The 13,665-nt window shown below is 39.0% G+C and overlaps 1 protein-coding gene across 2 annotated transcripts in view; it reads left to right on the top strand.

Moving 5' to 3' along the window:
* LOC135482517 (neuronal acetylcholine receptor subunit alpha-10-like) overlaps positions 1–9,629 on the top strand; it is a 50,803-nt gene extending 41,174 nt beyond the window's left edge. For both annotated transcript variants that reach the window (XM_064762603.1, XM_064762604.1), the window contains 5 exons: positions 848–993; positions 1,687–1,731; positions 2,788–2,897; positions 3,738–4,273; positions 5,291–9,629. In XM_064762603.1, the coding sequence (XP_064618673.1) occupies positions 848–993; positions 1,687–1,731; positions 2,788–2,897; positions 3,738–4,273; positions 5,291–5,874 (1,421 nt within the window). In that variant the 3' untranslated portion in view covers positions 5,875–9,629. The remainder of the gene's footprint in view (positions 1–847; positions 994–1,686; positions 1,732–2,787; positions 2,898–3,737; positions 4,274–5,290) is intronic.
* Positions 9,630–13,665: the final 4,036 nt, after the last annotated feature.

Here is a 13,665-nt window from a genome sequence, read left to right on the forward strand (position 1 = left end):
ATTGATTTAGGGAGATTTAGGTTCATACCACTTGAAAAGATTCCCAGGGATATAATCATGGTGTAGCAAAATTCAATTGAAGGGCCTCATGCGTCAAAAAATGATATAAAAGCTACTAAGATGACAGTCTTCATGATCTCATCCGATAATTGTATACATGTTCTTACACGGCCTATAAATCTACAACATCGTGTCTCTTCTGGGTTGAAATTGGGGAAGACTAACAGACATCAGTGTTTTACTTCAAAGTATTGTACAGATTGAAAATGCCAAAACAAGATCTACTCGTTGAAATTAACAATGTTCACTGGACATGCTTATTTCACTGTCAACTGTCCACACTCAATCGTGCCTTTTTAACCAAATCCTATTTTTATACGAACCTTTTTTCGATTCGTCTCGTGAGATCATGCGAGATCAGATGACGTAGACGTTCGATAATATCAACCTGGTGAGCCCGTCTCGGTCGACGGAGAAACAGTTGACAACCAACAGGTGAGTCCAGTGAACAAACTTAACAACTCAACTTCACTAAATTTAGTAAAGTTGTCAAAATGTTCCGATTTCGCAAACTTTAGCCCTTTATAGACAACAATCCCCAGAATGGCCTAGGCTTAGACAATATTATTCAATACGAGATCTTGATTTGGCATTTTGAAATTGGAAGAATTCGTCATTTCTGCCTGCTTTTCATTTCTTGATATAGTTTCCTTCAACAACCAAATCATTTGTTATTCTCACACCTATTTACAACCAGTTCACTAGAAATTGAAATTCATCCTCAGCGTATTCTTTTTATGGGTCTTACAATACATGGAACTAATTCCTGATTTGTTCACTTCGCCAGGTATCGAGAACAGGACACTGTCAGATGAGCAAAAGCTGCTGCAGAAATTGATGAGAGGCTACGATAAATCTGTTCGTCCAGTCTACAATGCTTCAACACCAGTGGTAGTCCGTTTGGGTATAACTCTCACACAGATATTCGACGTGGTACGTTCTAACACATTCTAGATGCTGTAAATCATCCATAGTCGAAAGGTTACAAACTCTATATAGAACTAGTTAAAGCACTATTTCCCCCTTTCTAGAACAGTTTGCTATAAAGTGAAATTATACCAAGCGCTAAAACTCAGGCTGTCCACAGAGACATACACGTATTCGAGACTTGACAAAAGGTTTTGGAGCAGTAGATTGTAGCACTTTTTCAATATATACCAGCATTTTATCGTCACTTAAAGAAATGATAGAAATCAACTATGACGAGTTAATGACATGCTGCTGAATGATTCGTCTTGATGAGCAAAGTGACATACAGCAATCCATAATCGTCAACAATGGAAGCTAATGCGAATAACTCTGTCGTTTAGCAATGGAGACATTTGTGTCCTTGTGGAGTCTCAACAGATTCAATAGGACACGGATTGGTCTTTCGACCGATTCAAGAAGATAGGGTCCAATCATGATCATATAAACTACCCTTGGGGAAGTCATCTACTATATACCTTAATCCTCTATTCCATTCGCAACAGGACCTGAAAGTTAAAAAGATTGGAAAAAATGGTTTAAGTCATGATTCTTGTGACAATGCATGTAAATTGCCTTAACACAGAAATAAAACTAAAACAATCAAATATCACCGCGGATAAACTATTTGTATCATTCACGTATAATTTTCATTTTCAGGACGAGAGAAACCAAGTATTAGTACTCAACGTTTGGCTTGATCAGGTAAGAGAAAATCTCACTTTACACCATTTCAGTTTTCTGAACGACCCGCCGCATTATCGTCAACAGAATGACTGTCTTGTCGCACATAGTCGTTTTCCGATACTGGTATTTCTTCAGCCAAGCGCAATGCATTCTTCATGGGGTGATAACAGAATTAAGTTAAATTATGGGCCAGCTGCGAGTAATAACTGACAGTAGAATAGCGGCATCTTTTTAAAAACATACTCTCTCCCAATTCACAGGTATCTTTTTTAGCTTCACTAAGTATGACACCGATAATTTTATCCAAATTTTTTAATACGCCGGACAACAGTATCGATATGATGATACGTGACTGAAATCCTGGAGCGAGAAGTACATCAACTGTAGGAAAACCCATAAATGTCTTTCATATCGTCTTTCACAATGTTTGTCATGTAAATTGATCCTCTGACGTTTGGTGATACTGGCATATCTTTAGCCGAGCTGGTCTAATGATCTTTTGTCGAGACGAAAAACGATTAATTACTGCTTGGCCGCACTGTGATGATGATCATGATCACGATATCAAGGTCTCTTAAAGCTCCTTCTAATCTTCTCCATGTAACATTCCCATGTATTCTTCTCTTGTTGTGATTAAACCCAGCTGGTGACCATTTAAAGGGTGATTTTAATGTTGGTGAAACACTGGTGTTCTTAAGCAGAAATGTCCAAGAACACTAGTTTCAACATTAAGTTTTGTCATAGTTAATTACCAAATGAAGGAAGTGCTTAGATCTTGACCGATTTTTGGCAACACTGGCAGTGAGCCGAGTCCTCTGCAGAATAGATTACTGAAAAAAATGGTATCTATTTGAAAGGTCGATAATCTTCACCTCAGAATGACTGTCACACGTTGTAAATTTATCCTTTAACGCGCTTACCGATATTGGTGTTTCTTTAGCTTTCCTGATCTCCCAATCTATTGGTGCGATGACACAGATTGAGATTGAGAGCGTGGGCTGCCCCAGCCTCACCCATGCGGCAGTGACAGATCGATGTTCATCAAGGATGCTTATTTATCTTATCTATTGACAGGAATGGGTAGATGAAAAACTCCGCTGGAATCCTGATGACTTCGGCGGCTTGGAAGTACTGCGAGTACCCTGTGCATTCATTTGGTTGCCAGATATCGTGTTATACAATAGGTATGTTAAACTTTATGCACTAATTCATGTTATCATGACAAACCGCTGCGTCTACAAATAAAGATAATAATATTTTGTAGGATTTGCATGAACCAGCATGAACATGCACATTACATGAAGCCATTGGAAAAATGATAATAGGATATGTAGGTTCCTGATAAAATCCCTCACTCAGATTACACAGCAAACCATAAACCATGTCAGTAGTTGAGCGTAGCGTTTCTCATTAACGAAGAGGCAAGTTCACGTTTACAGAATGACCTTACTGTGTATTAACTGGTCCTCAGTAATCAATAAAGAAACTGCAATGTTCCTTCTTAGGAACGTATTTTGGATCATTTTATACTGCGCCGCCGGCTCATTTGCTGTTTCGCCAAAAAGCCATTCTTGGTGAGAATACCAAACCCGGTATTTCTGCTTCCCGTTAACCTTGCGATTAAAATTCCAAAGGCATGAAGACCTTCATCCATGCAAACACACAATCTTTCGATAATGCTTTCTTTGTCGTTTATGTGCTGGGGCATAATCTAGGCAAATATCAAGGGAACGAACCGCTCTTAAAGAAATGTATGGCGCTCGAAGATAGTGTAGTGTGATCTGTTTACTTTGTGATGACATGTATAGCCCTTGTTCTAAAACCAAAGAGAAAGTGCCGATGGGGGTGGGGGATGGTTATCCGCATTTCAAATACGTTAGCTGGGAGAGTAGAATGCCCCACATGGTGATTTACATTCAGTGACAGTTTGACATTGGTTATAACAATTCTATTCTAGAATAATTCCTGATCGTCTTCATAGCTCTATCAACGTCGAACTCAAATCATGTCCTTTGATATTTCAGTGTGGACGATTATGGCAAGGGATACATGCAGGCCTTGGCCATGGTGCATCATTCTGGTAACGTTTTCTGGCCTCCGATTGTTCGTCTTAAGAGTTCGTGCAAACTGGATATAACGTATTTTCCTTTCGACGATCAAATATGTACATTGAAAATGGGTTCGTGGGCTTACGACGGTTTCCAAGTAGACGTCACGAATAGGTCAGACGATATAGATCTTACTAACTACGTGGACAACGGAGAGTGGTTTCTGATGAACACACAAGTCAAACGAAACGTTGTGAATTATCCATGCTGCCCGGAGCCATTTCCAGACGTAACCTTTGGCTTACACCTGCGCCGAAGGACACTGTATTATACGTTTAATGTGATCATACCGTGTGTCATCCTCTCTTCTCTCACATTAGTCGGATTTATGCTTCCGCCGGACAGTGGAGAAAAAGTGACTTTAGGATTAACTGTTTTATTAGCCTTTTCTGTCTTCATGTTGCTCATCGCGGAAAATATGCCACCTACGTCAGAGTTCGCACCGTTGATTGGTAAGTATTGTAGCCGGTGTAACTGTTTAGCGAAATATTCAGTATGTGAGGTTGTCGGTAAGTACCACGGCAGAAACCTAAAGTTACGAAGACAAACAACAAAACTCAATCTCAAGTCAACAACAAAACTCATCCCATCGTCAACAACAAAACTCATCCCATCGTCAACAACAAAACTCAACCCATCGTCAACAACAAAACTCAACCCATCGTCAACAACAAAACTCATCCCATCGTCAACAACAAAACTCAACCCATCGTCAACAACAAAACTCAACCCATCGTCAACAACAAAACTCATCCCATCGTCAACAACAAAACTCAATCCCATGTCAACAACAAAACTCAATCTCACGTCAACTTTACTCATGATTGGAAAAGTTGCCGCCTCATGCAGCATAACCAGTGTCGCCGACCTCTGAGTTCAGACATCAGTTCCTGATCCAATAGCCGAAAGAAATCGACTGCACTTTTCACAAAGTAGCAAGATGGTATCTTGTTCTGACTAGCCAAAAGCGATTCTTCATTGATTTCCTTTGATGAGTATTGGATTGAGATCATATGACACTTGACAGTAAAAATGACAATTTGATTGATGGCTTTCATCGTCAGTGACACTGATACTGGATTGGCTTTTATAATGAAATACTAACCACTCTGAATTCGGCATGAGGTAGCCGCTGTTGCAAGGGAGTTGATATGAAATCGGAATTATCTTTTATTTTTCACACGTTAAAATCCTGGTCTGCCGAGGCACTCATTCGTCCCTTTCAGTTTGAGCTACATCTCCATTCTACCACTAGAAAGCCTCTTTGGTACAGACTGATGTCGTAAGGAATTCCTATATAACCCGCCATTACGCATTAGTTAAAAAACAATCGTTTACTTAAGCAGATTCGCATTTTCATGGTTTCGTAAAATAGTGTTCCGAAAAGTGTATTGGTTATGATTGGAAACGGATAAGAGAAAAACAAATCTGGTGAAATTTACATATTGTATAATTCTCTGTCTTTTCAGGAGTATATCTGACATGTGTAATGGCGATGACGTCACTCTCAGTTATCATCGCCGTTATCATCTTAAACATTCATCATAAAGGAGTGGGCGACAAACGACCGCCATATTGGCTGCGTCGACTCGTTCTCTCAAAACTCAGCCACCTTGTTTGCCTGCATAGGAAGGAGTACACAAAGATATCAAAAAGTCCAAACAGTGAAGAAAAGGGTTTATCGCATAACCATGCTCAATTACAAAGTTTTAAATCGGCCTTTAGCGATTCGCCGATGGAGACAACGCGACTTAGCACCCGAATCCACCATGTCAATGAGTCGGACAATGTGGGCCAGGGCATCGGGAATTCTGTGGGCTCGAGCTTCCGTAGCCGAAACCCAACGGACGAGGAGATCGTCAAGCATTTGCGTGTTCTCATAGACAAACAGGAAAAAGCTGATCATGAGGTGAACGTGATACGGGAGTGGCAGGACATTGCGACTGTCCTCGATAGGTGCCTATTCTGGGTGTTCTTTTTCGTCACAACCGTAGCAACTATTGGTGTCTTAGTTCTTCGGCCTTTGACAAAGAATGCTGTGCTTGAGTTATGAGTTTCCTTTTTCACTGTTAGTAGTGGTTCTATGTAGTAGGAAATGGAGGATGGCTGTGATATAGGTTGGTGTGACGCTTGGGTGAATCTATATTGCTTCGCCTGAAGGTTCAAGCAGGGGTAGAAAAAAACCGGTGCTTGAAGCGTGATACGCTAGTTTCGCAGAGTAAAGATGATTGCTTATTGCTTGCAAAACTGTTAAGATTACTGTCGAATGTAAAGATGAAGTCCGTCATGATGTTAGACTTTTGGTGATGATAGGTTAGTGGATAGGGTGGCGGCTGGCCAAGTATTGCACTCGTGGGTTTTGCGAGATGTAGGTATGATTATCATTATTAGCTTAAACGAAAGGTGGAACGAAAATTGAATGTAACTATTCTGTATGAAATTAAGTGCAGGTTGGAGAAGTCTAATCCATCTCTTAAAAAATGTGAATAAAAAGACATCGTCATTGCCCAAATTGCGTGGAGAAGCGTTTCTCCAAGGCAGTCTGATCCATCTCACAAAATGTAAATAAAAAATCATTGTCAGTCTTTAAACTTAATTGCGTTTAAAATAGCCAACACTGGTATTGAGGTACATGTATTTGAATAAAAAAGACAAGTGTACTCTGAGGATGAAAGTCCTGACTCCCAGACTGAAGATGTGCTTAATTTGATTGATGGCTTGATAGGTACCAAACATGCGGAGGAGCTTAGTCCTGTCTTCGCAGTCAACTTTGCCAATGGACGATATCAAGGGATGTTTGTGATTGTCTGAAGACCATGTCGAAGCTGTCAAATCTGTTATAGAGCTCATGGCGTGTTAGATGGATACTGTTGATACCATCTGCACAGCGTTATGATTTTTCATATACATACTGTTATTCGGCTCATCCATATAACACTAAACTTGTTGGTTGCAGACCAGTTTTCTTGGTAACAGAGCCCAATTGCATGGTGCTGTTATCTTCATTATTAGGCAATATACTATTCTTCAGACAAGTCCATGGTCATAGTCAAGATAGTTAAGTCAAGACTTTACAATTCTCTGGAACGAAATTTATCTCGAGGTGTGGAGATAGCGTCGATACAACAGAAGATTACATGTATAATTACACTCTACATTGCACTTCTAATCTAAGGTCATTGATTTTGAGCCAAAAATCATTACTTCTGAAAATTAGTTTTTGCTTTGAGTCAACACGAATATGATACTAGGTAGTCCAACAGCGATACTTCGTACCTATTTCTAAATACATTAGTCACACAAGTACTATCTACACGTTACTGTAAATAGTTCATTCAGCATCTTTAGTGATACATACTTTAGAAATGCTGTAAACATTTATTGAGGCGTGGTCATCCTTCTTCTCTCTTTGATAAACGCTGATAGAGATTGTCGTAGGAGAAAGCATGTGCAGTCTTGTTAAAAAGAAAAAAGACACCTGTGTTTTCTGTTATTCGAAGTCTCTGTTACCCGTTATACTAGTAGTGGCAATACAAGGGATTAAGAGACTACTTGTATCACGAAAAAATACATTTTTCTAATTTCTGTTTTATGGCTTTTAACACGACTGTGCATTCTTCAGTGTAATGCATCATTACCTTCTCTCATATGTACAAATGTAAATATTAGTATTCAACTTTAAATTCTTTATCTTGCATTTACATGTGTTTCATTTGGGTTGAGATTTTTCTATAGTTCTGTTTTTTGTTTGGTTTTTTTTCTCGGCTGTTGGTGTAACTTTGCTTAATCAGTGTGTCTCTTCTAGCTTCAGTATCATAGCTCCAATTTGTTATCAGTCTTGTTACATGAGCAGACGACCATTCACGTGCAAATGCTCAGAATTTGTAACCTTCATCATAGCTCTGTTTTATTATCAGGCTTGTAACATCAGCAGACAACCATCCACGTGCAACTGCTCAGAATTTGTAATCTTACCAGATAGCTTTATTCAGCTGATTCAAATTGCCGACGCAAAGGTACCACACGCGTAAATATTAGGCATTCTTGCAGGATGTTAAATCAAAGGATAGTCTACTTACTCCGATTACATGATTAAGTGCTCGAGTGAAACAAGCTTTTCTGAAAACATCAGACAAGCCATAGAATAACAAGATGCTAATGTACATAAACTTCATGTACGTGTATTTAGTAGAAGTGTTTTATTAAAACCCTACCAAGAACCTAAGTCAATATCGCGTTTTTCATAGTTCTAGAAAAGCAGGTACTAAAGCCCTTAATCCTAACAATTTGTGGTATTTAGCATGTTTGAGGTGCATCATAGCACAGGTAACTTGTTAAGAAACTTTTACTTCATCGTGCGAGAGAGTGATGGTTATGTTAAATAAAGACACTATCATGTCTGTATATATTTCAAGCACATTCGAGGCGGAGTCATCCTTCTACGAATTTTGTGTCAGCTGTTAGAAGTTAACGCTACTCGCTGGCGACCGTTGAAGCTTACCACTGTGATCCCTACTGTAACTTACTGTCGTCTAATCTGGAACATCGATTGCTAAGACTGCTCCCTTCATTGTTTGTTGTGGTAGCTTGCAATCTCACATCCAAACCGAAAAGTTTTAAAACGAGCCTTTGGTAAATTACTTTGTAATAACAACGGACATATGCTAGCATCGGCCGGTCGTTCATCCAACATTTTGTCATAATTAACTCAGCAGCAATCTCTACACTTATTGCATTGAATAAGATTGATTGCCAGAAACGACCATGTGACACTCTGTTCCTGAGGGCATTTCACATCGACTTCATCTAATTTCCTCCTTTGGAATAATGCTACATACAATTTCGCTTTTTAATATTTGCTGGATATTGTTAAATTCGTATTTAGGTTAGATCTGTAGATGAGAAGTAGATCCGCAATAAAGCAAAAAACATTTTTCAAACACTTGTAAATTGGTAATAAGTAGAGAGGTTCCATGTATCTCCGCGTAGAACACATCTTATGACATTTTTCATTGAATTCTCTTATAACGTTTTTACTGATATATTTCTCCCAGAACAAATGTTTCATGCATCAGTTTGGCATTTTATGGTACAATGCTGTCCTAATTACATTTGCAATTAAATAATTCGTCGAACGACATTGATTTCGAGTAAAAATATGAAAAATGTTAACCATCTTGACTGAATGGTCAAGTTGATGAAATGTTGCTTTCAACTTTGTAATGAATGACATTTAACCTTTGGGTAAGTGCGTCATGATATTTCCAGATTAGGGAACAAGGGGTCTCCAGAAGGACTGCAATATTATATTAGTTTAACCGGTTTTGTTCACAACTAAGATATACATGTAGCTTGCATGTAAAATTTCGGTATGTTGAAGAAGAATGCTGATGTTCTTGTATATATGCTCTATATGGTTTGTTTAAAGTCGTATCATTTAACAAATTTGCTGCAAGAAGGACTTCTGGGTGAATAGCTCGCGTTTGACTGAAAAGCAGATTGCCGGTTCGCGGCAATGTAGAGTCTGCATTTGCACTCACTAGACTATTTAAACTAAGTTTTTGATGGCACCTTACCCTGTTGCACTGAAAAAGAGTATGATTACAATTAGTAAACGAAACGAGAGAACTGCATGGTTAAGTTCTTTGCTAAAGGACCCAGTGTGTGGTCCTACTAGAAGTCGAAACCACGATCAGTAGTGTCCCTCAGTGCAACCTGGCATAGTGGTGAGTTTCAGTTTGAGTTTCAATCATACAATATGAAGCGTGAATACTGTTTTGTAATTTTCTAATAAATCATGTTATATTTTCTAAATCGGTTCTTCTTATTTCCTATTTGGGTGATTCCATATTATTTCACTTTTGAAAAGCCTGTGGTATTTGTCACCTGCATTGAATACGGAATCAACGGAGGACTATAGACGGAAGACGACCAGACTTGTCCATTCAATTTGTTCTCCTTTTAAAGCCTTTGATAGCGACCAACACATCAAATGTGTCAATGATGGTCGAATGTATTACGTGTCCAGTCCTTACGTGATTAACCAGAAAAAACTCACTTTCAATGGGTTGCAGCTCTCTATTAATGAATATCAAATCCGGCTGTCGCACTAGTGTTTTTTTTTGTTTGCCACGATATTGGGTGGCTGACGAGAGTCGGAGAAAATTACCAAGACGAAATCCATGCTCATGTATTACGAATTATTCAATTATTCAGTACATTGCCTGAACGAGGACAGGGCCAAGTCCCTTGAATCAATCGTGGTGAAGCAAAACGATTGCTGTGGAAGAAGTTCCCGAGTATTTTTTCGGACACACATACTGCTCGCAACATTACATCCAATTCTACAGAAACCCATACACATACACATAATGTTTCCAATTTCGAACTTGCAGCCTAACAAACCAACTGCACTAAATGACAATTTTGTGGAAAACCATGTTGATATGATAATTGTCAGAATGCCAGAAATTGGATCTGGGCGTTTGGCAACGAAGGTACAGTCACCTCACAATTCATATTGCTACAAGTGGAACTCTAATTACAGATACATTTTCGGAGGATTATGGAAGATGGAAAGAAGCAGGCTAATCATTTTTTTTGTGTTTGCTGACTAGACAAATTCTTTAACCTTTCAATGCTTAAAGGACAACTTGCATTGGCGAAGGCCTCGCATTGAAATAAATCGAGCAACATTAAATCCCACATCAATATAGCCCTTACAATTTTGTTGTTGTAGAAAGTATATTTCATTATGCGATTTTTTTCTTGTCAGTTGCCCAACTTTTTTGAAGAATTGGATTGTTCCCCTACGTGAGAGGAAATAGTGCTCAGCGTGATGTAATTATTTCAAGACAATCGGCGCAACACAAGTTTTCAAAACAACCTTTTTTCACAACCGTCTGGCCAGTAATGAAAACAAAACCAGTGACATTTGTAGCAAGATGCATGGTTCATTGACCACCTGTTGATATTGCCGTTATGTCATGCCGGTCGCCAATGAAGCAACCGCCCAGTGAGTTGGTAGAGGAATCAACACAGCGGATGTGAATCCATTTAATCAACAGACTCGCCAATGGAATCAATCTCGGGGCGACGTAGGTCGATAGACATGCCGCTGGGTCCATTTCGAATCTGGGATTTTCTCTTCCTGAGTAAATGACTCTTCATCAGGTTGAAAGGTCCTCATTACTGAAGAAAGGAGAATGGCATTGGTGATGCTAACACCTATAGACATTACAGGTGGATATTTCTCGAAGTCATATTTTAAGATTGAATTCTATCTTTAAGATGACTTTGGTGTTCTCGAATGAAACCGTGGGGTGGGCCTAATGGAATATTGCAATATCGCCTCCGCCTGGCTGGTTAGCACTTTCTAGATTGAATGCACGGTATTTGGCGCGGGATTTTGAATGAATGTCTAGTACCTTCATAAATGTCAAACAGTGCAATATATTTCTTCATTATAAAACGTCGAAGTTAATTTCACAAACTTTGGTAATAGGGATATTTTCCATTCCGGCTTCCGTAGTAAGCCATCCAAAGAAAGAACCCAGTGTAGCCACAGCAGCGAACCACATTGGCTTTGATTAATTCCGATGTCATTTCTTTTATATGCAACTGACTAAATGTACAAATGCTGTGAAAGCGGCTGAACTGTGGCGGTAAACAGATAAATGTTATCAGGTTACTACAGCGGCAATGGCGATTTGACGGAATCAGAAAGAAAAAGGAATGCGCAAATGAAGTCTCATTAGTGTTGATTGTATTCTGCCATGTCCTCCATACTATTATCTATACTTGACAAGTCATGATTGCTATAGCTATGATGACATTGATATCATGTTACCCCGGGTCATCAAGCCAGAAGACGGATGTGTCATGAGGTTGAGCTATTCACTCGTCGCCTCGTGGCCTGGGTGTCTGGTTGGAAGCTGGCAACGGAATGAGGATCATCTCTGAGGAATTCTTGATAGTGCGAAATATGCTTAAGTACGTCAGACGATGAAAGCGTAGGACTGCACAGCTATGATTTATTCTTCTTGTCTCTTGGTAAAATCTACTTTTTTTTAAAAGCAAGATTTCAAAAAGGGAAGTTGTTTCATTTATTTATTTATATATTTATTCCACACTACCGGCAAGAGTAATCAATAGCAACTTTGATTTCCTTGAAGTTTCAATTTTTTAAGTCAGTGTACCCTTTTCTCACTCTTTTACTCTCAGTTCAGACTACCATTTTCTACAGCTTCTTCAAAATCCACCATATACATAGTAGCACTTCTTTCTCTCTTCCTTCTATACATGCACCTACTGACCTTACAGTGAAGTTTGCCCTGCAATTCTATACGCTAATGGAACTACATGACAATATAAACACTCATTGGCTTTTAACATTGGAGTAGTTTCTGGTTAATACGCATCTTAGAATCGCTTCGGATCTCCTCGTAGTACGAATATTTTATACGTCTGGAAGGGTGCATGTCGGTAGGAATGTACATGATGGATTTCCGGGATTCCGTGAGCCTGCGGTATTGCAGATTTGTGCGCAGAATCCACGCTCATGCATAAAACACCGCCCGCACTCCTGACAACTGATTGTCAACATGGTCAAGGTTCAGCTGCACACCTTTGATAGACATCATGTCAATTCATTTTGGACTCAAATATGAGGTCTTCCTGAACTTTGTGCCCTTGAGATATACTGGTATTGAAATTATCAAAAGCAGTTGTTTTGTTGGCGATTCTTTGTGTTTGATTTTATAGAAATACTGAATTAAAGCACACTTCTCTTATTATTAAGGGGATGTTTAATACATATTGACAGCCAACAGTGTGCAAGTGTATTATAGAATAGGCATGGCGTTTTCATACCGATTTCGATTACCTATGTTCATATCTACGTATGTACACGCAGTCACCCTTGATGCGTAACAAGCATTACATTTGTTGCTCCTCCAAAACTCATCATGACTAAGCATAGATGATTAACAAAACTTGAGGCAGGTTTTTACGAAATCCACTGCAAATCAATACATGTACTTTAAAACATCAACTATGTTGCCGAAAAGATGTTTCAAAAGCTGGTATTATTTGACGTTATATATTTTGCCTGACATGAATTTCAATAAGGGGGCTGTGAAATTGAACAACTATGTAAACAACCAGTTTGTCAAATATTGAGTTAATAAGGAGGGATGTATTATTTGTCTGAAAGGCTTGCTGGGTATGCCATCCATAATGCATAAACGTTAGGTTGATGAAGAACCTCAGACAAACAAGCTGGTATTCTCCTATACAATGTAGATGTACTTAAACCATAATAACGGTTGTTAATTGAACTGTGGCTTGCTAACTAAACTGAAATTGAAAGGTTACGGTGGCAGAACGAACTCATTTAAGTTTTAATTATTTCAATTTACGCTCAGTCGGTTCTCTAAATACCCATCCTCATCACTAGCATGTTTGAATGTAACGCACGCACCGTTGGTTCCCATAAGATACAGTAGCAGAGGACTGTTTATGCAGCTCTCATGAATGGCGGGATGTACGCCAAACTTCTGTCTGCGGTAGGTAAATACAGGTTTTACCTTGCTGCAGGAGCTATTTTTTTGCACGTTTACTGACACTGTATCACATAAATAGTTGTAAACAGAAGGAAAGAAAAAACCTATAACAATTAAGAAGGTGCAAATAGCTTACAATTACATTTGTTGACTATCACAGTCCTGTATACGAACCAAGGATGACCACAATTACACTATTCTACATGTAGCCCAAAAACAGAATGTTTTCCTCAGCTTCAGATTCTACTGATGGTCTCTGTTTCTGTGGTGATAATGATACA

The sequence above is a fragment of the Lineus longissimus genome, chromosome 2, assembly GCF_910592395.1.
Source record: "Lineus longissimus chromosome 2, tnLinLong1.2, whole genome shotgun sequence".
Classification (NCBI taxonomy): domain Eukaryota; kingdom Metazoa; phylum Nemertea; class Pilidiophora; order Heteronemertea; family Lineidae; genus Lineus; species Lineus longissimus.